The sequence below is a fragment of the Panthera leo genome, chromosome B2, assembly GCF_018350215.1.
Source record: "Panthera leo isolate Ple1 chromosome B2, P.leo_Ple1_pat1.1, whole genome shotgun sequence".
Lineage (NCBI taxonomy): Eukaryota > Metazoa > Chordata > Mammalia > Carnivora > Felidae > Panthera > Panthera leo.
In genome coordinates, this window is record NC_056683.1 from 116,414,947 (window position 1) to 116,442,551 (window position 27,605).

The window sequence follows — 27,605 nt, forward strand, 5'->3', positions numbered from 1 at the left end:
GTAGATCAAGTTATGGTAGACAGTAGGAGAAACAGTTTCGGGGTGACAGAGAGACATCGCTACAAGAAATGGATAGTTAACCAGCTAGTTAAAAGCATCTATGAATCAATGACTTACTCTTAGAAAAGTTAACAGAGAATTCAGAGATAAACCTTTTGACTCTTAAAGTCCTAAAGTGTAAATAGTATAATTTCCTTATTCTCCTTTGGTTGTTAAAGTGAACAATAGCACTGGCTTATAAATATTTGACAAAACTCCTTCAAGTTTTTCAATTGTTCAAAATATCCCAAAGTGCCTTTATTTTTAAAGAGACTTTTCCTTCCTGCATGGTCATCAAGAGAAAATAAGTAAATATGCATATTAACATGAAAGTTTTAAAGTTATTTGGATATTATTAAAATTTCTAAGTGTATGTATAAAAACAACGGGCCTTGTATAATTTGATGAAAAGAATAATAATTAGCAGATTAATTTGAAATGAGACAACTCTTGCAACATTAAGACTTTATGACTTTTTCATTTCGGATAAATATCTTTCATTGAACATCAAGAAAAGCCCAAGTATGGGAAAACATTTAAAATAGAAAATGTCACTTACACCTTCAGATTTCAAACAGAAAGAGGTCCACTTTCACACTCCAGACAATGTTTTCCATGCATTTCATTCTGAACCTTTCAAGGTTTACATAAAACTGGTTAATTTACTGTCTATCGAAAGAATGTGGCATTGCTCACAACAGGTGGAGTGGTACATACTCAGTGACACGGTGCTACACGTATGACATTACACATATAGTCTTATTATTCTGATCAGAGGCTCTATTCCAGCGAAAGTAGTTGTAATTCAGGCAAGTCGGTCACATTTTACTCAGCTGCTGCAAGCGAGGTGGGAAGTACTCATATAATGAACTTGCCCTCCAGAACTTCTGTTTATATAGCCTACATCACCACCTCTGGTGAGGGGGGAGCCCATCAAGAAAAGACAATGTTTTCCTCAGTGTTCATTGAGCAACGGCCAGTCCGCCTTCCCCAAAGCATCCTCAGCACTGGCCTAAAAGGTTCATCTGTCTCTCTCAATGACCTAGCGCCCTGACAGGCCAGCACCAGCTATTTCTAGCTTGCATGCCCTTTCAGTGTTTACTGGAACACAGACTTGGGGAAACACTTAGTAATATCATTCTGATTTTTAAAAAAAAATAGAACCGAAGAAATTTCCACATAACAGCAAGTGCTTTTACAGATACAAATATATAGACATGTATGTGTCCATCCACACTCACATGCACACACTTATTTACCTATTCATTTATTTTGAAAGGCAGGGGCACAGGACAGAAGTTCTGAGAAAAGTACGGAAAGAAAAATGGAGATACTGGCTGTTCCAAGACTCCAAAATACCCCTTATAATCTGGAACTGACCTGATTGTGATGAGGTCGGGAACACTTCCCAGTCCTCCACAGTCTACCTGATACTCCTCCCCTACTGCTTCCAGTCCAAATACAACACTATTAGTGGCATTAACACTCTTAAAAACATAAACAAGACAAAAGGATAAGTCCCTGGGCTGGAATCTGGCAGCCACAGACCACCTCTGTTAAAGTTTTTAAACAACACGGTAAGGATTAAATTTTTAAGCTTAATTTAGAATATTTTTTTTCTTTTTGCAAATAAGTGAAAAAAGCTATAAATTCTTCCCTGATTAAGCGCCAATGAAGCTTACTATTTATTTTCATCCATGCCATGGAATTGTAATCCATTTCTGAAATAACAGGTATAGAAGAGAAAAAGTAGGAATAGGAGAGAATTATAATGAATTGCCCCCCAAAATTCTAACTTTTAAGTCTTTATAAACTTTCTGAAAAGGAATTCATTTATGAATTAAGAATTTATGATTTCAGAACGGGGCCCCAAGTTCATTGGCTCCACTGACTAGGCGTATGGCCTTGGGAAAGTGACTTCACATTTGCAAACATCAGTTCTGTCATCTGTAAAATGGGTCAAGAACAGTACCCACTACACAAAGCTCTTGAGAATAATAAATTAGGTAAACATCTTCACAAGGTATCTGGCACATGGTAAGCATTCAGGAAAACGGATTATGCACAGAGATGTAGAACAGAGATACACTAAAATTTAAAAAAAAAAAAAATCAACGGGCGCTATATTCTCAGCCTTATGTAATTATGTACTTGGGCACTTTATATATTAGCATTTTAATAAAATTTGTTTACTAGAATTTGAAGGTGAGTATTTTAAAAGGTTATATCTGTTTGTTATGCTAATCAATAGGAAAATACAAGAGAACAGGTCCAACATACCATCTTTTCCTTGATATTTGTTTTCATTTGTTCTGACTGACTGTGATTCAGTGCCATCTGGAGCCTAAAGATAGAAAGTGGGCCATTTAGTCATCTCCAACTCACAACCAGAGAAATGGTATTGTAAATAATTCCATCACTAACCTTTCGAGTATAGGAAACATATTCAGAACTACAACCACCACAGAAAAAAAGTACTGCAGTTACAATCAACAAGCAATCATCCGACAAATATTTGATTACCCACTTACCAACTTGTAAGACACAATACTAAACCCCATAGGGAATATGAAAAACACGAAGAGCGTCCTTGTCATCAAGCACACCACTACTTAGTTGAAGGGAAAAGGCAAACTCATAACGAAAAAAAAAAAAGCTGATAATATCCAGTGACAGAGGAGTAGATAAACAATGTGTGATCCATCCACACAATGAAATATAATTCAGCAATAAAAAGAACTTGAGGGGCGCCTGGGTGGCTCAGTCGGTTAAGCGGCCGACTTCGGCTCAGGTCATGATCTCGCGGTCCGTGAGTTCGAGCCCTGCGTCGGGCTCTGTGCTGACGGCTCAGAGCCTGGAGCCTGTTTCAGATTCTGTGTCTCCCTCTCTCTCTGACCCTCCCCCGTTCATGCTCTGTCTCTCTCTGTCTCAAAAATAAATAAACGTTAAAAAAAAAAAATTAAAAAAAAAAAAAAAAAAAAAGAACTCGAGTACAGATACAGGCTACAACGTGAATGAACCCTGAATAAGTAAAAGGAACCAGTTACAAGCTATGATTCCTTACCTAAGAAATGTCCAGAAAAGGCAAATCATAGAGACACAAGTAGATTAGTGGTTGCTTAGGGGTAAGGAGGGGAATATAGGAATGATTGTTAAATGGGCTTTCTTTGGGGGATAATGAAAATGTGTTATAAATGACTGCGGTGATGGTTGTAAATCTGTGAATATCCCAAAAATCACTGAATTGTAGACTTTAAAAGGATGAATTAGATGGTGTATGAATTATATTCTGATAACGCTGTTAGAAAACAAAATTACAAGTTGACATGTAGGTAACAATAGAAATTCTTCAAATTAAAAAAAAAAAAAAGCTAGTAATAAATGTGAGGTAAATTAAAACTAAATTACCGAAACTAAATATAATACGAGCTCAGATAGTCAAAGGAATGGTTTTTCGTAGGGATTAGGGCAGTGACGCCAGAAGGCTGTAGTCCTCCGAGGGTTTATAGACACCGTCGAACATGGTTGGCTCCCTTCACCAGGAAGTGTGGGCAGGGAGTACTACTTCTTCCTTCCAATTAAAGCTTCAGAAGGGGGGCGCCTGGGTGGCTCAGTCGGTTAAGTGGCCGACCTCGGCTCAGGTCATGATCTCACGGTCCGTGAGTTCGAGCCCCGCGTCGGGCTCTGTGCTGACAGCTCAGAGCCTGGAGCCTGTTTCAGATTCTGTGTCTCCCTCTCTCTGACCCTCCCCTGTTCATGCTCTGTCTCTCTCTGTCTCAAAAATAAATAAACGTTAAAAAAAAATTAACAAAGAAAAATAAAGCTTCAGAAGGAATTCAGGAATCAGGAGGGGAGTCTAGATCAATCATACACAAAGGTGTATCTGAACGAATCATTTTTAAAATAACCATTCTGTTGATTTGCATCTCTGTTCAAATAAGGTAGCCTTTGTAGTCCTCTCAAACACATTTCGCCCCAGGCTGATAGCCACGAAGATCTTCTCCCCTTCACCTGCTATCTAAGAAGAGTCTAGAAAAGCACTAGGGCAGATACATAGCAGCCACTGGTGCACCTCTTAGAGGTCAGAGGCACTCAGGACAGTGTATAGTGCCTAGCGCACAAGGGCTACAAGGGTCACGACGCTACTCCAATCCCCCTCAGGATAGAGCAAATACCCTCCTCCTTTCTTCGCCGACAAGCCTACAGAAGGTTGGCCCTCCACAGCACAATGAACACAGCGAATAATTCTAATCTTACATATGAACACATATTTTGGAGCATGTGGTCAGAATTGTTTTCCTTAGCAAGTGAAGATAACAGTGCAGATGGTATTCTATTTCCTAGTGTCAGCAAGGGCTTCATGAGGAAGCATTGAAAATGGAAGGGCTGAATTTGTACTTCTAGGAGAACAGAAGAATTGCAAGTGAAGATGGCGGGGCCATGTTTCCTTGAGGAAGGGGGGACATATTTCCAATGGGTGGCAGTGTTCCAATTAAAGGCATGCCGTGTAAGCAAGTTAACATTATTTAAATTTACTTGTGCTATTTCTCTCTTAATGATGCCATCAGATGATACAACCCACCAATTACTATGGACTCAAACCATGTGGCTTCGATATTACCAGGAATTTGCTGGGAAAACGCTGCTTCCAGCACCAAGTAGCAACATCCTCTTGGAGACTGGCAGGAATCCCACAGAACATATATTTTGCTTAGAACCCATTCTTTCCCCCTCCCCTTTTTATTTCCTCTTAACTCCCTTAGGGAGGGTTCTTTAGTTGGGAAGGAAATATCATAATACCATATTTCCTTACCACTCATTTTCCTACAGCTGGAAACCTAGTCCAGTCCTTCAACTCCAGTGGCTGTCCCAAATAACCAGTGGGTGGTAAGCAAGTGTTTAACTGCCTCACAGCAGCAAGGGACCTGCCTGGAACAATCCAGTGCCCCCAAAACTCCTACCAAACAGACTGGATTTGATCCACAATTGTCCAGGCAAATAGAGTAACAATCGGAACTGTTAAGGATGTCTTGGGAGAATAAAATGTCTACAAAAAGCGAAACAAAAAAACAAAACAAAACAAAACAAAACAAACAAAAAAACCTCTCTACGTGACAGAAAGATACCATAACTACAAGGTACCTGTTTTTGTTTAGAATCGTAGGATTTTTTTTTTCTTACCCTTTATTTGTAGTATAAATAGAATCTCATGTTCGGGTTACTTGATAACAGAATCATATACGGAAACCCAAATACAGCAGGATACGTAGCGGTTAAAAGCACATACACTTCGAAGTCACACTAATTTGGGTTTACTATCTACGGGGCGTTGAGCAAGTTACTTAAAGCCTATGAGCCTCAGCCACGGAATGGAAATGGTAGTACCTCACTCACAGGACAGCTGTAAGGATTAAATGAAAGAAGGAAAGTAGTTAGCACAGTAAGTGTTCAGCAGTGGTGAGAGCAATTATCACTATTATCGTCAGTGTTCGAGATTCCTTTCGTGTGTCTTCGTTCCGACAACCCCCCTGGGTCTTCTGAGACCAGGACTATTCGGTGACACCTAAAAATAATCCAGAGTGTAAATCAACTTTAACCCTAAGAACATCATTTAGCTCAGGTGACTTTTTTTCTTTTTTAAAGCAACATTTTCCTGATTAAGGAATAGATGATATTAATTTGTCACTTGTGCAAGCTCCTTAGGTCCTCCTGGATGAGTGAAAAACAGCCCCCCAATGGGCTGCTGCTCAAGGCCACAGAGGTCTCTCATGGTCTCTCATGGTCCCCATGCCTCCCCTGATAGCTCTTCATTCATCAGTCCCACATTCTCACCCAGATTCCAACAGCTTCCATAATAAATTCATCAGCTTGACAGACATTTACTCAAATCTTCTGTGTGCTGGGCATTGTGCTAAGCACTACATACAAAGAGGAAGTTATTTCATGTTTCAGGGGTCCTGCTTTCTAATCACACTGCAGTTAGCTCCCTCACCCTCCACTTCAATTCATCCCCAAATGAGGCTGGGGAAAAGCACATATTCCTGCAAGAGTTAATAGATAAGGAAGAATCCCTTACCTCCTGCTTTTCTGTAAGTAACAATTGGCAGTCACATTGTCTGAGGGGTCAGGGCTATTCCTGATGCTGCAAGGACACCTAACACAAGGATTATCGCACTGAATGTTAACTTGTTTACAATTTTCTGCCCCAGCAGTGTGACTCCTAGAAGGACAAGGACCAGGTCTCTCTTGATCACTGCCAGCACAGAGCCTTCTTGCCTAGCATATACGCAGTCCCTAAGTTTTTAATGATTTGAATGAAACTGGATTGGGTCAGTCAATTCAAAGCAATTATTCCTTTGTTTTAACATCAAAAAAGAAAACCTACTTTTTCTTTGGACTCTGTCTGTTGAGCAAATATGTCTCTGACGTCAGGAATCTGGTACTGTTTGTTTTTTTTCCTCAAGGTCTGGGAGACCGTCTCTACCCGTTTTTGAACAGCTGCTGCCTGGGTCCGGGTCAGTGTTGACAAAAATACCATGCTTTCTTGGGGATCTCCAGCCGACTCTCCAAAGAGATTGGATAAACCAGCCTCCTTAAGCCACTCTTCTTCCAGTTCTCCCTCTAAGATGGTAGAGAAAAAAGGCATTTAAGGTCACAAAATATGATAACTTTTACATTTTTTAAGCTCTTCAAACACGCTTACTGACATTCTTCCACCGAAATCAAACCACAGCACTAAGAATCATTATCTGAAACTTGGACAACTGCCATCAACTTCAGCCACAAAGATATCAAATTTTAGATCCATTTCATATATACTCAATTAAAAATTTTAAATGACTTCACATGTGATTAACCTCTATCACTTCTCTGCAGATTAACCAGAGGAGGATAATACTGTTCTCTTTCCAGAGATGAGCAAGCAATGAAAAGATAACTTACTTCCATCAAGTTACAGAAGGAAGGCAATGCTGGGGATATCCATTAAAGCCCGTTTCTTGGCTTAATTTCAGCACTGCCCCAGAGTCCAACACTAATTGATGGAAAGGCTGGTTTTTTTCTGTTCGCTGTAGCTGACATGGAGTATAGCAAAGAAGGAGAGCATCCAGACATCAGGAACTAAGCAATTTTAAATTTAAGGTTTTAATCCCCCTAGTAAGCACATCAGATTTTTTTTTTTTGGCAAATTAAAAAAGAAACACTATTTTAAGGGGATAAAAAAGATGATAGGAAACTAATTTTACCTAATAATCAATTCAAAACGCTGAAAGCAGAAAGTAAACAGTATTAAGATATATAAAAATTAAAAAAAAAAAAAAAAAAAAACAGAAAGAGAAGTAGAATAGATTCCCTCCCAGGGCTAAGTTTATAGAGGAAAATGAAAGACCAATGACTTGAGAGACGAAAGACCTTCATCTACACTCCATTTCTCCACCTTGGTAGCCACATCCCTTTGGACAAGTCACATAGCTTCAAGTCAACTCTGTTTTCTCATCTGTCACCTAAAGCACAGCAGTCCTGGCTGCCTCATAACCAAATGAGAGAATACTAGCTACATGGGAAGAGCTTTGCAAAGCTCTATGATAGCCCATCTACCCTTCTACATCCTATGAACTCCTTGAGGGTAGAAATCAAGTGTCAACATCCTTGGTTTCAAGAAACAGAATGTAGTGCCAGGTATTCCGTATTGCCAGGCAATAAAAACTGTTCACTGACATAAAAAGCCAGCCATTATTATTAATGCCATTAATGCAGAACTCAGTATACATGTATAAAAACAATTTGGCAGGGGAAAAAAGCTGGTCTCGACATGATAAGTAAACAAGATTCAAATACAGTGTCACTTGGTCCATTAAAAGTTAGAGGTAAAAGTCAAAACAGTTTAAAGTTAAAGAAAAGGCATGGGCATGTAGAAACATTCTCAATTCTTCATGATCACCTTATGAACAACTACCTGCAAATTCATTTTCATCTTGGAAATTTACGAAATAGATAATGACACACAGCTACATATCAGGCTTGACTACTATTTTCTGTGGAATATTTTCTCCTTATTCAGCAGACCACTGGTATGCTGCTTCCATCTTGAAACACGGAGACAGAAAGGTTGGGGGATCCACTGATTATCATAAATAAGCTCAACCTTACTGGTGAAGTGAGAAAGAATGAGAGTAAAATGAAAGAGAGCCCAAACAAAAACAAAAACAAAAACAAAAATGAGTTGATTATCATTTTACAAATCTGAGAAATGTTAAATTAAGAAAAATCTCCAGGGGCGCCTGGGTGGCTCAGTCAGTTAAGCGTCCAACTTTAGCTCAGTTCATGATCTCTCGGTCTGTGAGTTTGAGCCCCGCCTTGGGCTCTGTTCTGACAGCTCAGAGCCTGGAGACTGCTTCAGATTCTGTGTCTCCCTCTCTCTCTACCCCTCCCCCGCTCATGCTCTGTGCCTCTTTCCTTCAAAAATAAACTAACGTTAAAAAAACAAAAGAAAAATCTCCAATTTTTCTTTTTAAAGTATTATTGGTAGGTTTTCCAAGCAATGTTACAACAAAGGGGAAAGAAAAACCTCTGTAGGTAGATTCAGCTGCTTAAACAACTCAGTGCTAAGTCACTGACTTAAGAAATCCTGTTGAAAAGGAGATCACTGTGGGTCAGAAGGCACTAACTGTCTCTTACTTTTTTGGCACCCGCATCAATTGACACCCCAAAAACAAACTTACAAACTTATGGATGGCACAAGGCATAGAAAGAGAGCTATTATAAAAGATGCCAGAACTGGTCATCAAAACCTTGGTGACTGCTTGATTCCATGAGATTGAAAGAAACAGCATGAATTTTAAGAGGAAAAAAAAGTATATGTTTCTTCTAGAATAGCAAATATAGGAGCGGAGATTATGGGAAACATGGCTGGAAAGAAAGTGGAGAGAAATTACAAACCAACAAAAGAAAGAAGCCAATATGGAAGCTAAAAGCACCAATGCCATCATACATTGTCAAACCCATACCCTCAGGTTAGTTGGCTAAGCCTGCAGCATTATATCCAATCGGGTGTACTATACTTTGAAAGATAAGATGACCGACATGGAGAAAGGTCTGAAAACCACCTGAAGGATTGGTGTATGTAAATCTTTTTTTTTTTTTTTTTCCTTCTAGAAGGACTTGGTGAGGTACAAGATAATCATCCTCAATTATTTGAAAGGCTATCCTGTAAAAACAGAACAGGCTTGTTCTGCTCTTCCAAAAGGCAAAACTACAGCAAGCGTGTCCAAGGTAGAATATGGAAAATTGTGAATCAGTAAAATAAAGAACATCAAAATAGCTCAAGCTGACTGACCAATGGAAAAACAGGATCACTGCAAATAGTGAGCTTTCCACAAGCATCTAATCTCACTAGAGAAAAAAGGACCGTGTAGCTAAAATATCAGAGAAAGGAAGTTTAGATCCTTCCAAAGATCAAGTCTAACCCCAGGAATGTCTGATGCCGTAAGCCTAGTCAACAAGATTCCAGCCATATCTCAGACTAAGTGAATGTGCTCTTGCCATTTAAATTTGGCAGCTGCATCCATAAATCTGCTACAAACAAGTAATTTTTCAAGTTGAAAGGCCAACTGGCATTATCTTATTTTGGCTGTCCTAGCTTTAATTTTTGTTGCTGTTGTTATTCTCCTCTACATTCTCCTGTATTCATCTCTCATAAATACATATACAAACAAGAGTTTTATTCAGTTAGTCATTACCATCAGGCTCTTTGACGACCACCACCTCTTGATCTTGTCTGTTCTCACTAGATTTCTTGATATTTTCTAGTTCGGTCCAATAGTCCTCCATAGATAGTTCATCCAAAGAATCCTGAGAACTTGATCGGTCATATGGAGGTTTTTCCGAAACTTTGGTGACTTCCTGGTTCATAGTGTACTGGCCATATTTGCGACTATAAATTCAAAAGAAAACATGGTTCATTTTAACAGATGAGGAAGTAGTATAATTTCTAAAACATCAGAGCACTGACTGAAGAATTTTGAAACTCTTTAAGTTCCCCTTAGTAAAACCAAAGAGATATATATTTTGAAGCTATTTACCTTGAGATTCCAGTAATTTTAATATGCCTGTAGCACGAACAAAGAGTTTCATTCTCTATGAAAAAGTATGCAAAGAACAAACAACGACAGAATAAACCATTTTTCCATTTCCATTTCATGTAAATTATTTTAAGACTCCTTTCTAACCTAAAACTTTTTTTTCAGAAAGCAACAGGTTGAATCTTGACTACAGGCTATTGAGATTCAATTCTATACAGTATTTCATATTTGTTATTTATATCTGCAAACAAAACTCAGCCATTATAGAGCAAGTATCTGTAATACATGACATACCATATGAATTTCCTTTTTTATTTTTGAAACCAAAGCCAACAGATGAATGACATATTAAGTTTGCTGTTACATTCTACTATAGAAAGCCACTTTCAAATTTCACTTATAAATGTACCTTTGGCCGATCTGTGGTTTAAAATACACTGAAACTTTATTTGTTGGGGGGGGGAATCATTTATTGGCAATGCTGAATAGCTAGGAGTTATCTCTTCAACATTTATCTCAAATATTATCTACCAAGAAAAGGATAAATTGAATAAAGGTATTTTTATAACTTCCAAGTTAACTACATTTTTTTCATTATAAGTCACATCCCACCTGATATTAAAAGTGAATTAAAAGACCTGATAATAAGTAAGTATATATATCCCATATATAATAGAAATACTAACTTTTGTTTTATAATTTTTTATATCGAGCTACAGGGGGGGAAAACCCTAATTACTTTAAAAAGGAAGTTTTTAAAGGTATGGTGCTTCCTCTTTATATTCAAAAATTTTTTGAAGATATAATTTACATGGGAACAATAATTGGTGAACTAGCGTTTTGTTATTCTAATTTCAAATTGCTCCTTTAGCTCCCAAGAGAATGTTAGGAAGTGATACTTTGCTACATTGGTCTTCTTACTTCACATATGAAATTAAGAAGAACCATAAAACAAAATTATTTAATAGTAGGTAATATTTTCACATTTAAAGTGGCCTTTCCTATAATTATTTACAACAGTAGGATTTAATAGTACATAAGGGAGACGGTCACTAAACTCTGATCAATTCTACCTAGCAGTTTAATTCCAACTGGTTTCTTAGAAAGCCAAAACACTTAATTTCCTGTTGCTACAAACAAATACAATAGAACGGACTAGTTAACTGTAATATGCTAACAGGCCAGTTTTATGCCTTTGAAGATGGTTCTGACTTGATTATGCATTTTAATAACGCCAGTAATGAATGAACAATCACTCGAATATCTCCCCAGTAGCAAGTCTGGAGCGGTGATGGGTGGGCATTAGGACTAGGGCCAAACAGAAGGAAGTCTGGACATAGTTGTGTGAACCTCTTTCCTCCAGTCTCCATTGTCCATTGTTTGCCTCCCCCACCCCCTTAATTCAAGGGGCACTTCCTCCCTCCCTGCCCTAATGGTCCTGTTTACATCCCTGCATCCCATCCTGGTCCCCTTTCCTTGCCCCAGTGGCCATACCTTCACTGTTCTCATTTTAGAGTCTCCACTCCTGATTCTTTAATTAAAATGTGAACGTGAAAGCTATCTCTCTTAAAAACAAAAAAAATAAATTTTTACTTCCGTGATCAGCAGCTCAACCTATCCCCAAGTCCTGTTCTATAATCCTGCTTTACCAGGATAGTTAAAAATCATTTACAGGATGTCTGCCAAATTCATGTTTGGTTTGTTTCATGTCAAATATGTAGATGCCCTATCCTTGTTTTTGTTTTCTCTCTCATTATAATATGAGATCCGCTACCTTATTCCTATCTCCTGCGCCACTTAGTTCCACGGGAGACTACAATACATACTGTGGAATGTGTGAAGTGTAATGACTAATGCCAAATAATTTGGTTTATCTGCTCACAGAAAAGAGGTGCAGTTGAACTAAAAGTACATTAAGCTTTTCACTTCTGAAAGAATGTATTTATTCTGGCAAGAATTTTCCAGTAAATTTCCATTAAGATAGCATGGGCAGAAAAATGCAAGGGCATTGAGCAACAGCATTGTTACGTAAATATACCTTCTATATCAAGCCCTGCTTTCAAAACATGCATAAAGCAAAAATCTAATCACCTAGTGCTAATGAATAGACTCAGTATTTTTACTTTAATAAGATTCAAAGCTGAATATGTTTTTTACCACAACTCGAAAATGTGGAGTCCTATGAAATGCAGAGTTTTGGTTTTTTTTCTTTTTTCAAATCATTGGTAAATGTTAGAAGAAAATATTTTCTTTTTTAAACATTAGAGGATGGGGAAGAGAAGGAGGAAACCATTCAGTGGTAGACTACCCTTCTTAGCATGCCAGGTAGGTTACATTTTCTCTAAAAATGTAGGGGAACATTTTTTAAGTTACAGTGTATGTCAATAAATGCGTCATGGCACTTCTTTTCTTAGTACACTCTACATTTGAACTCCATACAGACAATGGCTGAAAGTGTGGCCCTTCTTAAAACTGTCCTGGTAAGAGGCCAGGTAACTCGTTTCCTCTCTTTGGTTTTCAGGACTATGTTATCTGATACCATGTTCATTGTGCAAACTGGGTTCAAGAACATAAAGTAACATCTGCTAGACATAATGAAGTGCAGAGCAGAAATATTTTATATTTCCAAAAGACCCAAGGTAACACATGGTGCTAAAATCAAAGGAACACACGGTTTGTACCACAGGCAACTACCCATCACTTCCACCTGACTTACTGGCAAACAATTGTTCTTCCTCACTTACCCTCCAGAATCCTATGTGTCAATCATCCCAGGGCCACTCTTCAAAAATGCTCACATTCCTCATTTTTTCCAGCTAAAGCCACCAACAGATCTAGACAGTGTCCTCTGATAGAAGTGGCTTCCAGCTGGTTGCAAACTCATGCTCTCGCACGTGTCACAGCATCGTTGCCGTGTCTTTTTTTCATGGGCGCTAACATGATCAGCAAATAGTAACTTAACAGACCCTTACGGGGCTTTATGGAATGTCCTTTCTTTCCCTCTTGCTAGCATGTTCTTATGCTGTGTTTCTAAGAAAAAAAAAAAAAAAAAGCGGGGCTTTGTTTCGTTCTATTTTTCCCAGGTATATTTTATGCTATGTTTCTGTGATGTTTTTTCCCCTGGTCAGTGAATTTCAAATGTAATTAGATCATTCAGGCCTCTTATTTACTTTGTCACAAAGAACGTTAAATTGGTCTGACACAACTTGTTCTTCACAGGGAGGTGGATGGTGCCATGCGTTCAGGCTGTGGTCTGCTAGATGAATGAAAGCAAGTTGACTGATGACTCATTCTAGTACCAATGCAGTCAGAGAAATGACATGCAAATATATGGAACTGGGGGTAATAACTACCTCTAGGATTCTGGAAAATCACATGACTTATCTAGCCCTAACATTTCCTACCTACAAAATGGGAGGAATACCAATAACCTTGAATGTTTTGTTGTGAGTTATCAAGGGAGAATTCTCCTCCTGAAATCCCTCCCGGGTAACCATGAAGAGGGTGTGGAACTTAGTATCACTGGTCACTGTAAAACTGCTGACTATAAATAACTGCCCCTCCCATAGTTTAATAAGGTCACCTTTGCCCTCTTCTAATGTTTAGAAAAATTACTTATCCTCTCGGAGGGCCATTCTTGAGCATTCTGGTCTCAGTACTCCTTTATACACTTAAAAACTTTCAAGGACCCCCAAAGAGCTTTTGCCTATATAGGTTATATCTATTGATATACCTATTAGCTATTAAATTTGGGAAAAAATACTAATTCATTTAATGAGAATAATTGACATCTTAACATAAATAACTCTGGGGGAGGGGAAGCCCTATTGTCCATACCAAAAAAAAAAAAAAAAAGTAGTGAGATGAGTAGCATTGTTTTACATTTTCTGAAACTGTCTTTAATGTCTGGCTTAAAAGAAGACATCTGGATTTTCACATCTGCTTCTGCATTCAATCTTTTGTGATATTGCACATCATGTAGTCTCTGGGAAACTTCACCGTGTTCTCATGAGAGAATGAGATTGAAAAAGGCCAATAGCATCTTTGTGTTATTACGAAAACAATTACGATCTCCGAGACCCCTAAAAGGGTCTTGGGACCCCACCCTGCCCCCACCGGGTGTTCCAGGACCACACTCTGAAAACCTCTGTTCCAGTATTTCTCAAAAACACCACCTAATGGGTCTCAAAATGCGCTTTTCAATTCTGCGGGCAACGCTCCAGAAAGCCTTACTGAAAGAAACAGCCATGCTTTCCTGGTGACTCTTGACCTACTTCTTTGTTTATTTTAGTTTAGTTTCACAGCCTTTCATCAAAACTGGGACTCATTCCAGTGATATACCCATATTTAATTTATATTTCAATGACAAAGAATAGAACGTCATTTAAAATCCTCTACCTTGCCAATGTCTTTCATCATTTGCTTTTATTTATCATGGACAAAGGGGCAGGAATTCTATGCTTTCCTTTGGGCCAGTGTATTTGAAAATGTGTATTTTCCTTATCACTCCTTGGTCATCCTTACCTCTCCTCTCCCTCAACCATCTCAGGGCAAATTTATTTGCAACTAGGATGTTTCTTTGAACTCATATTTAACTACCTGGTCTGATCTCTACTTTCTGTCCACTCACCCCCCCCCCCAACCCACATCAATACTCCTGTTGTTGCACTCATCAGTCTGTTTGCTGTTCTGCCCCTTCTAAGAGGCACTTCTGTGGCCCAAAGTCTGCTTTCTTGAAGTCTTCTGATGCTAGGATTCGGATTTGTTTGTTTTCTTACAATATCCTCTCCAAAAGAGTTATACTTTCTTTCATGTTCCTTATCCCAACGTTCATTTCAATGCACAGAAAGAAGTGACTAGGTTGGGGAGAGCCTGGGGGAGCTCAGTCGGTTAAGAGTCAGACTCCTGATTTCTGCTCAGGTCATGATCTCACGGTTCATGAGTTCAAGCCCCGCATTGAGCTCCGCTCTGGCAGTGTGGAGCCTGCTCAGGATTCTCTCTCTCCCCTCTCTCTCTCTCTCTCTCTCCCTGCCCCTCCCCCCCACTCTCTCTCAAAATAAATAAATATTAAAAAAAAAGAAGTGACTAGTTTGGGAGATACAAAACAGAGGAATATGGTTTATTTTTGTTTCGCTTCTTGTTCTGTTTTTAATGCACCCCCCCAAGAAAAGGTTCTTACAGCATAACTTACCATCAAACATAATGACCAAGTATATTTTAGATAAAGCCATAGTTATTGAAGCATGAACTTTAGAACAGTATTGGATCCTAGGTATTTAAATCTATCCCATCATTTTCTAAATGAGGTAATGAGGCCCCAGGGTTAAATTCTCCCTCAAGTCACCCAGCAAAGTGATGGTGGAACCAAGATTAGTGCCCTCTTTTCTTCTGCAGTCGTCTTATTACACCAAATAGACTAGAAAGGTTAGAATTTACTTTTCTTTTTTCCTTTGCATCAGACACTCTTTCTCAGTTTGTACCACACATAGCAAAACCCAAAGTGATCATGTTGACACAGCCTATAATTAACGTTTTTAAATGACCAGTATACTTATCTAGAGAAAAATACCTTTTAACAATCAAACCATCTCTCTTTAAAATGCATGAGACATCTTTTCCAAGCCATTTTCTAAAATATTCTTTGTGTCACTCTGAGACATGACTTCACATGTACCTGTTTTTGAAACACTTTCTTTGAAGAAGTTGGAAATTTTCAAAAATGGTTTTAACTCACTCTGCTTCTCCCCCTATATTATCTCTGTGTTAAAAAAAAAAAAAAACAAAAACCAAAAACAGGATTTTTCTTTCACTTGGGCAGTGACATTAAAGAAGTAATCACTGCCATCATGAGATGGTGCCCCTATTAATGCTCTGTAATGGCCCCGTCCGTCAGAATACACTGAATTTGAATGAGTATGAAGAGCACAGACTACGAATGACCCAAGTCATTTTTTTTCCCCTCGGAAGCCTATTGTTTAGCTGAAAGCAGTAATTATTAGAAGCGAAGCTGACATCCAAGAAGAACGAACAGGGACAATGCCGAAGGCAGCAAGAAGTAGATGAGAAAGCACCACCACACCGGCCTCTCCCCACATCCAGGCAGCTTTGAGAACCCAGGAAAAGGGATCCCTTATCTCTTCTATTTGACCCAATTGCTACAGTTTTTGGTTGTTGTTGTTTTTTTTTTTTAACATTTATTTATTTTTGAGAGACAGAGCATGAGTCAGGGAGGGGCAGAGAGAGAGGGAGACACAGAATCCAAAGCAGGCTCCAGGCCCTGAGCTGTCAGCACAGAGCCCGACGCGGGGCTTGAGGCCACGAACCATGAGATCGTGACCTGAACCAAACTCAGACGCTTATCCAACTGAGTCACCCGTGCGCCCCTAACTGCTACAGTTCTAAAAATATATGAAGTTATATTTCACATTTCAAGTAAATTTACTTTTCCTCTTCGTATACACTGTCCCTTTCATTGGGGGGGGGGGGCGGGTAAAAATTAGGCATTATTTCTTTCAGCATTTTATCTCTTTAAAAATAAAAGTCAGTATTTGTACAGCACATTAGTCTTCACTGAACTTCCGTCCCATTTTGACATACAGCAAATCAATGAGCAACTGAACGGATGATCTTCCATTTACACAACACTGCCTAAGCGATACTGAGAGGAGCAGCCCCCTCAGAGACACTGTCAGGAGTTGGTTTTGAAAACCCGGCTTTATCACTTTTACAGAAAACTATGGCAAAGCAACTTACATGCGAATAACACTGAAAGAGCAGGGATAGAGGCAGCTAACACCAGCAGGTCTGACAGAAAGTAGGGAAGGCACAGGACAAAAACGTGGGAAAGTCAGGAGGCAACCAAGGTCTACTGGAAAAAACGTCCTTTGTTTCTATCTACAGACACAGGCAGGTACACACAGGGGAAATTATGGGCTAGGATTACAGCCTTTCCACTTTTAGACCCTCGTTCTGAGTAGAAGTGAGATTCTCTTGGTTCCTGAGCTCCCCAATCTTCTCTCGGGAGGCCCTGCTTCCCCCTCACTTAGAGGCACAAGTAACCGAAAGGGAGCCGCAGGGCCTCAAAGCCAAAATCAAAAGACAAGGGTAGAGGGATTTGCTGTGGGGCTTTGACATAAAATGTCAAGATCTCGGAACAATGGCCCAAAGCATATCAAACTTAGCTTTGCATATACATTTCATTCAATTATCCATCCCCATGGCTCACATCCACCTGATACGTGTTTCCGTTGGACACATTTCTACTTAGGGACTCTTTCCTTTCCTTGTTCCGGTTAGCTGTAGAGCCACCTGGAGATTAGACACCAGCAGCTTCTTTGCACTCTGGCCATAGGCTCTCCAGTTGGATCTGTTTTCTAGTTGTTGTTACTCAATTTCATATCTTGATACCTCTCTCCGTGGGGGGTGGAATAAAAGCATTTCCCTGCTTCTTCAGGTTCCCCACAGCCCTTACCACATCCTGCACTGTGATGCTACCTTTTGTGTCCCTTAAGGCAATATCCTGTGTTTTGTTTTTTTCATCTGGGTATCCTTGAGTTTAGCAAACTGCTTGCCATAGCAGATGCTTGTAAATTCTTCAATTATTAATTTAAAATTGTTCAATTATTGTTGCCTCCACAACAACTTCCTTTTAATTCCTAAGGTGATTTTTATTTAACGGCACAAAACTTACAAAGGAGTAAGACAGGAACATGAAAAGTAGACAGTAAAGAAATTAGTCATCAGGAAACCTTAAAAAGGCAATTACTAAGTAATTATTTTATGCCTCTCACTCTTGAGTGTAGTCTGAAAGTAGGCTTCCTTGTGAGGAAATAGAGGTTACAAAACAAAGAGCTGATTTCATGTTAGATTACACCTAATATCAAGTCATAAACAAACACTGGCTTAGGTTTTGTTAAGCTCACATTCCCTGCTTCCGTCCTGTCAACTCAATCTCTCAAATGAATTTTAAAATATTTGTTCAGTGCCTACTATATGTTGGGCACCTTCTCAGAGATGTCTGTTCAACCAAGCTGCTCAAACATTCATCATGAGATAGATTATAAATGCCACCAACACCAGGTACGGGTGGAATTTTCCAGTTCCTCACTAAACTTGTGGCCCAAACAGCCCTGCAGCATAGGCCTCGGGCCTCTGCATTAGCCCAAATGTGCTTCAGGCCATGTGGGGTTCACCAATGCTTTCTCACAAAGAACTTCACTTCCTCTCTACCACTTGGATCTGCTCCCCTCCACTCATGTCCCCCCCTCCCCGCCCCCACCACTCCCTAAACATTTCTGTAGATGCAAACATAATTTGAGGTCACCTCCACAGCCCATCCTGGGATCCCTCCCTTTCACCTGCTCTGTCTCTCACAGTCTTCACGGGTTTGGCTGAAACCCATTCACCGGCCCATTAGTAAGGCTGCTCTTTCCAGAGATGGAGTCCCGCTTCCTCACCACTGCTAATACCTGGTTCTTACTTCACAGCAGTCACGTGGTTTCAACAGTAGTTATCAGCCTCCCAGGTGTTCACCAACCTTTTCTCCATTATATTTTTATTGCTCTTAACAAATCAATGGTTTTGCCTGTTTCAAAGCTGTGCTCCTCTCAAGGTATCTACGCATTTCCAGAGGTGAAATGAAGAAGATTCACTAATGAAAACCAAAAGTCTTCCCATCTTCCCTGATGATCTTGGACTTGTCATTCAGAAGCTCCCTATCAAGCCTTCTATTAGACCAGAATTTCATCGTTACAGTTTACCAGAGTGCCTTAAACATACATTAATACAAACACATAAATTTACACCAACGTACAACCCTCCATATAAAATTTAACAATATACTTCAGAATCTGTGATCCAGGAGAGATTTCATTCTGACTATAAGGTAATAAATTACAACTTTTCCAAAATCCTCCTCCAGTTCACAGAGTATTGATTCATAATGCCTGCCATCATATAGCTAACTAACAAAACATTTGTTGATATAATACCAAACTATGAACATTTTTTTTTTGAGAGAGAGAGAGAGAGAAAGAGAGAGAGAGAGAGAGCGCGCGAGTATGAGCCAGGAGGGAAGAGGGAAGTGGGGGGTTGGGGTAGAGAGAATCTTAAGCAGGCTCCACAGTGAGTGCAGAGCCTGACACAGGGCTGAAGCCCACAACCCTGGGATCATGACCTGAGCTGAAATCAAGAGTCGGTAGCTCAACTGAGTCATTCATGCGCCCCTGAATATTAATATTTTTTTGAAAAAATTTTTAATGTTTATTTTTATTTTTCAGAGACTGAGTGTGAGTGGGGGAGGGATGGAGAGAGAGGAAGACAGAGAATCCAAAGGAGGCTCCAGGCTCTGAGCTCTCAGCACAGAGCGCAATGCAGGGCTTGAACTCACGAACCGTGAGATCATGACCCGAGCTGAACTCAGACGCTTAACCAACTCAGCCACCCAGGTGCCTCAACTTTAATATTTTTTAATTTAACGTTGGAATAGTACTGAATACAATACTGGTTTTACTTATTGCCTACGGGCAAACCTCTTGCCCTTCATAAAACTTTTATATACATATTAGCATCAACTTTCCTATGTTAATAAAAACATGGACACAAGGCATAGTCAGAAAAAAAAAACCTTTTGATAATAACTAAAGACAAAGACATGGGCATATTCTGGAAGAGATGTGGGCATTATTATTAAACTCTTCTTTGGGACTATTTATTGAAATAAGATGGAGAAATCATCTCAGTGGGGCTGTAGAAGTATAAAACCAACCTTCACCAGCCAGCAAAAGAAAGCCAACAAACATTGGAAGAAAATATTAAAAGGGAAAAGATACCTGTGTTAATGCTACATAAATAGGCAGAGGATATTTACACATTATTTCAAAATAATACTGAAGAATAGTAATAAAACAACTGAAAACAGTACCAACAAAATGACAACTACTTGGCTAAGAAAAAAGAAATCTGCTTCACTTAGGCTACAAAGTAGAATTTTATGGATAGCTCCAAATGACCCTCAAATACCATAATTTTCCACCTGTAATACTGAAGGCCAGGAAGTATTTTTATAAGCCAGGTGCTAAAAGTCAGCTCTGCTGAGTAGATTGGGGGGGGGGGGGGGATAATTTCCACCTAATCAAATAATTTAGCCGAGCTCAGAAACAATTCATCCATGTTTTCACCACATGTCTTCGGCAATCAGTTACAAAGTAGGATATGTGAATATTACAGGGCAATTTTTTCCTCTTTAAATGAGATTATCTAAGGCCCCTGTTGTCTTAGTATGCTTTAAAATCTCAGCTGACCCAACCCAAGACACGGGAGTGCAGGTAGCCTGAAAGATACATGAGAAATAACATGGGCGACTAAAGACCATTTCTAATCGTTAAATACTGCTTGGAGTGGGTACTTTAAGTCTAACATTGGAAGGAAAACAAAAGAAAACAAAAATCCCACTAAAATAAATGTTTTCAGTAAAAGCCACTGAGCTCTGTTTAGAATTCAGGAACAGGGTGCAGGGGGCAGTGAGACCTAATGTGACCATGAGGGATGATGGGTAAGGGTTTTATGGAACCTTCAGGGGCTGAGCAGAGGAAATGCAGGAGGTAAAGAAAAAACTAATTTAGTAAGAAAACATAACTAAAGCTATTCATTAGCATTACCACATCATCTAGCAGTATTGCGGGCACACTGAGCTCTGGTAAATGCCACCCACAGGCACATAAAATTCTGGGAAGATTAAATCTGCCAAACTGGAAGAATATGAACCTGCCCTAGTTTAATTCCTGTCTTAAGAAGAATCCTGAGTCTCCCACTCATCACCAGGCTTATGCTAGCCTACTGTTCACTTGTTGCATATGCAAAGTGGCCAAATTCCCACTTAACCAAAAGCAATATGGCATCTGGGTCCCCAATGCCATTCCCTGTGGGAATCTGAAACAGACCAAGAAGTTCACAAGTTAATGCCCTTAAGAGTTCCTTCCCTAGCCACGACCAAGGCTATTGGCACTCTGTAGAAAGTTGATACTAAATCGATGTTCAGCTCAAGGACTGCCACCTCTACTCTTCCATTGCCGTCCCTCTCGCTCTCCTCTACTTTCCCCATTGCTCTAGACTTGGGTTCTCCTTTCTGCACATTCCCTACAAAGAAACAGCCCAGACTGATTGATTTCTATTTTTTCCCAACAGGTCACCTGCCTGGATCACTTCCATGAGCTCTGCGTTCTGCCCTGGCCAAGGCTCCCAGGACCTCACATCCCAGCCAGGTCTGGTGCCAAGGATACTCCCGCCAGAAAAGAGAGGTAGAAGAAAGAACTATGGTCTCACGAAGCTAACACTGTGGAGGAGATTAGCCAATGGGCTACTGAACGCAGAACAGAGCCTCCAGAGACCATGACAGAGTATGAGTAAGCTCTACGAGGAGGATATGAAAGGATTAAGAGGGTGTTGTGCCCACTAGGGCAGAAAGCAGTATTTGTTCTGTATACACCAAAACCATCAGGATGAACGATGGCATCAAAGATTAACTTCCCTTCCTATCTTGCCAGGGTAAGTCTTCAGAAAGACCTATGTGGTCAGATACTTTACAGTAAAGATCCAAGACTGAGAACTGTTTTCTGTTCTTTGTTTCCTTTTCATTTTTTTAATTCAGATGTTGGAGGGCCAACTATTAAGGGTTCCCACCTCATAAAAGACTCCAGTTATTTGCTGAAGCAGGGTTTATAAAGTAACATGCATAACTTTTATAAGAAATACTTGCAAAACTCTGAGCATATGCCAACCACTCTCATACAAGAATGTGAATTTCTTCATCCAATAACTTTATGAATAAAAAGTCTCACTGAACAACAATGCCTACATTTATTCATTGGTCTTCCTTCATTACAGATGTCAGTCAGAATCAGAGTTCTGTATTTTAAGTTTTATTTTTAAAAATAACTGTGATTGTGACTTAATGAAATTAATCCACATAATGAAGTCTATTTTCCATTTCAAGTAGTAGAGCAGATAACTTAAAAAAAAAAGTGGAAGTGACATGAAGTCAATACTTCAATGTTTTGTTTTTAATATTTTTTAATGTTTATTTTGGAGAGAAGAGGGAGAGAAAGAGGGAGGGAATGCGGGGGAGGGGTAGAGATGGCTGGAGACAACAGAATCCAAAGCAGGCTGCAGGCTCCGAGCTGTCGGCACAGAGCCCAACGCAGGGCTTGAACTCGCAAACCATGATGTCATGACCTGAGCCCAAGTCGGACACTTGACGGACTGAGCCACCCGGGTGCACTATACTCCACTGTTTTGGTGGAATGATGTTCCAGAGCTTGGGCCTTGCTTAACAATAAACAGATCACAACGTTGTGATCTATACATCCATTCAACAAATACTCTTCATTAACTGCAAGGCACTCTATATGTTGCTGTCTAAAGAAACATAGGACTTCACCTCTGATCCCTTCTAACAGCGGAGGTAAGGCCTATAGAAAATGAACAATACAAGGCAGCACTGGCCTCATGTTATGACTGGTTCGGCAAGGAGGTGTCGCAGAGCTCACTTCCAGTTAAACAAAGGCCAACACAGATGCCAGAAACTGTAAGAAATATTTGCAGCACAGTAAGAGTAGGTAAGCAGGGAGATTCCAGTCTCTTGCTATACCTCATTCTAATTTTATAAAGTTCTCCCCAGAGCCAACCATGTCTTCCTGTTATTTGATGCAACTTTACTTCCCTCTAATGTAAGCCCATTTCCTCTGAGCAAATAAAGAATTAATCAGTGTCCTCTTTATATTAACCCCTTTGTTGGGAATGGTTTTCAGTCCTTTACTGTATACACTGAAGTGGCCAATGAATATCATTCCTTTACTTTTTCCGCCTATAGTTTACAAAGCAATGGCTTAGAAATATACCATATAGCACACATGCTTAAGAGCACCTGAGTCATCATGAACTACCCACAGGTAACTGCATATCACCTTCTGAAATTTTCCCTTTGGGCCTTTTTCAGTTGGCTTTTGCCCTGCAGCTGACACCTCCGAGCTGATGTTGATTTTAGAAACAAGAACCTTTTTAGGCTCATGTGGGTGGTCCTTGGCATAGATACCAAAGTTAGAAACCTAATCATAAATGTTTTTTCCTTCCTCACTGAGGCAAGTGAGCACTGTTATTAATTGCTTTCCATGGTTCTGCTTTCTTTTTGAAAAAGCCTTTGCTGATCATTTGCATTAATATTATGCTAATAAAAGTAAGGGAATGCTAACTAATTCAGTCTCTTTAGTAGTAACTAAGGATCAGAGAGAGAGAGAGAGAGAGAGAGAGAGAGAGAGAGAGAGAGAGAGAAAGGTAATTTGCATATTTTCATGATTGGAGCGAATTGGCATTTAAATACTCACAACCATTTTTGAAGAGAAATAATAATACATGTTGGGCCAGCCTGAGCAGAAGTAATTTCTCCAGTGGAACCATCTAAAACCCAAGTATTTCAGGACACATTCTGCTTCTAAGCATGAATATGAGATGACAAGGATGAGCATTCAAACACAGGGCAACCATCTGCATCATAAATACATTTCAGTTCCTCTCTGCAGAAGGAATTCATTTACTGTTGAAGGCCATTCACTTCCACTTCTGACTGCTTATTCCTCAAAAAGCTTCCAAGCATTGTGAGAACAATGATTAAAGGAAGATCTTCCATCTGTGCTGCATTAGGCTGCAAGACAGCCCCTCCTGCAGAAACAGCTTTTGCATAATTCATTGTGCCATTTTAAACCCTAATCAGTGAATTGCAATAAGCTATGAAGAGAGTAGAGAAGGGAAACACATTCATTGGCTACCTCCTAAGCATTCACCCAACCCTTGCTTTGGGCTACGGCTCCATGAATCGTAGTGTGCATGTGTGAGTGTGTGAAGAGAGATATACATATATATACATATCTCCCTCTCTACACACACACACACACACACACACACACACACACACACACACACCCCTTTGCCTTATGTCCATCCAACAGGTTCTTAACTCTCCCCTGAAGTGCTGTCATCACTCCTAAGCCATATTAATGTCCCAAGAAAGAGTATTTCTTAGGTTATTATCACAGGGTGGTTTAGTAAAGAAGATTCTACTGGAAGACAGAAGTTGGTATCTCCAGCTCTGTTGTTCTTTGTGTAAACATGACAGATAATTCACTCTACAATATGAGTAAGAACATCTCAAGTCTCTTCCAATTTTAAAAATTATATAACCCTAATCTGTTCGCACTGATTTTCCACATATAATGCTTTAACAGAACCTGCCACTTTGACTTAGTGTTTCATTTTCCAAAAAAGGGGAAATGGTGGTGGGGGATTTCTTGGTGCCTCACTTACCCCTCAACCATAGCAGCTTCACTTGATTTAATTTGGGACCCACCTAAGGATGCACTGGAGGCAGGGGTGCCTGGGTGGCTCAGCTGGTTAAGTGTCCAACTTTGGCTTAGGTCACGATCTCATGGTTTGCGAATTCGAGCCCATGTCATTGGGCCCTGTGCTGACAGTTCAGAGCCTGGAGCCTGCTTCAGACTCTGTCTCTCTCTGCCTGCCCTTCTCTCCCTCCCTCCCTCCCTCTCAAAAATAAAACATTTTTTAAAAATGCGCTAGGGCACCTGGGTGGCTCAGTCGGTTAAGCGTCCGACTTCAGCTCAGGTCACGATCTCATAGTTCGTGGTTTCAAGCGCCACGTCAAGCTCTGTGCCGAGAGCTCAGAGCCTGGAGCCTGCTTCGGATTCCCTGCCTCCCTCTCTCTCTGCCCCTCCCCTGCTCACACTCTCACTCTCTCTCCCTCTCAAAAATAAAACATTATTTTTTTGTTTGTTTTTTAAAAGCACTGGAGGGGGGTGCCAGGGTGGCTCAGTTGGTTGAGCATCCAACTCTCGATTTCAGCTCAGGTCATGATTTCATGTTCATGGGATTAAGTGCTATGAAGGGCTCCACGCTTCAGCACAGAGCCTGCTTGAAATTCTTTCCCTCCTTCTCTCTCTCTTGAAATAAACTTAATGACTACAGAAAATTAGAAAAACAACTGCCTTAGGCATCTCAAGTTTAAAAAAAACTTGTATAGAATCCTTAAGCTTTAAACATTGAAAAATTAATTAGGCAGAAGGGTTTAATGATGGTAGGCAATGTATATGATTTTGACCCAGCCGAGTAGTGAGAATATGCAGGCAGTAGAGTTGAAGACATGGATTGCAAATTGTATAATAGAATTTATCACTTTCCATTTCTCATCGCTCCATGGACAATGGTTTTAAAAAAGAAGTTAGCATTTTGAGTTTTTATGGATAGGTGACATTAATATATAGATGAATTATAGTAAAGTCCCTAAGATTTAGTTTGGTGGTTCAGTAAAGAATCAAAAAAACAAACAAACAAACAAAAAAACCACAAAAAAACAAAAAACAAAACACTCTTAAAAGATTACAACTTTGAAAATGTGAATTTAGTGGTAGTATTTTCAAATAAATGATTTTATTTTTTTTAAAGTAAGTTCTATGCCCAATGTGGGGCTTGAACTCACTACCCCAAGATCAAGAGTCACATGCTCTACCAACTGAGCCAGCCAGGTGCCCCTAAGTGATTTTATTTTTAACTAAATAACTCGTAATGATTGAAAACCTGCCCCTAAACATTAAATACTTTGTCTGAATGTTAGAAAACACGATTGGAGGGTGGTAGGAAACCTTTCTGTATTATTTTGAATACGACAATAAATTATTTTACAACATTGCTATCCAACTGAAATAAAAGGCAAGCCACAAAAGTATTTTAAGATTTTCTAGAGGCCCCATTAGAAAAGTAAAAAGAACAAGGTAAGTGTAATAGTATACTTTATTTAACCTAATATACCCAAAATATTATCACTACAACGGATAATCAATATTAAAATTATTCATGAGATCTTTTACTCTTTTTTCATTCTAAGTCTTTAAAATCCCGTAACTTCCATTTTGCATTCATCCTTGGACTCGCCACATTTCAAGTGCTCAGTAGTCTCGGGTGGCTGGTGGCTACCTTACTGATAGGGCAGCTACCAAATGAATGAGGCAGTAGGCAGGTCCTCTTTGTACAGCTCAATGTATACAAATCACATCACTCCCTCCTACTTCCAACATGCTAGTGCCTGTTTGCCTACAGAATATTCACCTTGTCCTGGACTTAGAAAAAATTTAGTGAAAAACTACTTTACTCCACGCTATGCGAACCTATAGAATTCAGACGTATTTCAGAAAGGCAGATCTCGAATTTAGCAGGCAACAAAGACTCGAGCAATGGGAACTGCGAAACGACTGAAAGTGCTATGGAAGCACAGATTGGGGAAGTCACAACCTCCAGGTTGGTGACTTGGTAAAGGCTTCACAGGAAAGTGATGGGAGCTGGATCTTAAAGGCTAAATGGTACTCTGCCAGCCAGATGATGACAAGAAAGGCATTCAAGGCAGTAGCAACCGTATGAACAAAGCAATAGAAGTGAGCTTGGGAAATGGAGTAGACGGATGTGGACAGACTGCACTGACTTCCAGGGAGGTGCAACCAGTTGGAGGTGGGGATGGCGTGTTAGGCATTGGGGGAGGGGTAGCAAAAAGGGCACAGCCAAATTGTGCTGGACCTTGCTTGCCATATTGAGACACATGGAATGCAATAGTGGAAGGTGTCTAAATAAGCAAATGTCACTACCAAATCAGGGAGAAATGAAGTTTAAGAACTAAACTACAGAGAGGGGCACCTGGGTGGCTCAGTTGGTCGAGCATCTGACTTCGGCTCAGGTCATGATCTCATGGTTCTTGAGTTCGAGCCCCGCATCGGGCTCTTTGTTGTCAGTGCAGAACCCACTTCGGATCCTTCCCTCCCCCCTCCGTCTCTGTCTCTCCCTCACGCTTTCTCTCTCTCAAAAATAAATTTAAAAAATAAATAAGTACACTACAGAGACAGCCGGGTGCCATGATGCTCTAGAGTCAGGGGATCCCTGAGAGACGGTAAGGCTCTGAATCCAGAAGGCATGGGTAGAAACAGAAGTGAAAGGAAAAAGTTGGGAAGCTCTCCCCCAAACAGACTCCAAGTTATATAAAGTGGATGACGGAAACAGAAGAAACCAAGATAACTGCATCGTTTGTTCTTCGATAGGCAGGTAGAAGGTTGCCACTCACCGGCAGAGGGCTTACAGGACAAAGGGCAGGCTTGACAGAGAATGTGAGCAGTTCCGTTTGGACATACTAAATCTGAAATATCTTAGAGACCCTTGGGCGACATCGAGATCCCTAAGGCCCACCCCCTTCTTATATGAGATTCACCTGTCTTTGCCTCCATACGTTCATGCCCTTTGGGTACAAAGCATGTTCCCTGAGCCAGCAGCACCAGCATCAAGCTTCTCAGGAAGGCGGAATTTCAGACCCCGCTCCAGACTTGCTGAATCCCAACCTGCAGTTCAGCCAAATGCCCAGGTGATGTCTGTGCGCAATCGAGTGAG

The 27,605-nt window shown here is 40.0% G+C and overlaps 1 protein-coding gene across 1 annotated transcript in view; it reads right to left on the reverse strand.

Moving 5' to 3' along the window:
* Positions 1-27,605, reverse strand: part of ARHGAP18 (Rho GTPase activating protein 18) — a 124,547-nt gene that overhangs the window by 50,086 nt on the left and 46,856 nt on the right. The window contains exons 2-4 of the mRNA XM_042939795.1: positions 9,777-9,970; positions 6,425-6,660; positions 2,320-2,383 (exon numbers count right to left, since the gene is read on the reverse strand). Of these exons, the coding sequence (XP_042795729.1) occupies positions 2,320-2,383; positions 6,425-6,660; positions 9,777-9,970 (494 nt within the window). The remainder of the gene's footprint in view (positions 1-2,319; positions 2,384-6,424; positions 6,661-9,776; positions 9,971-27,605) is intronic.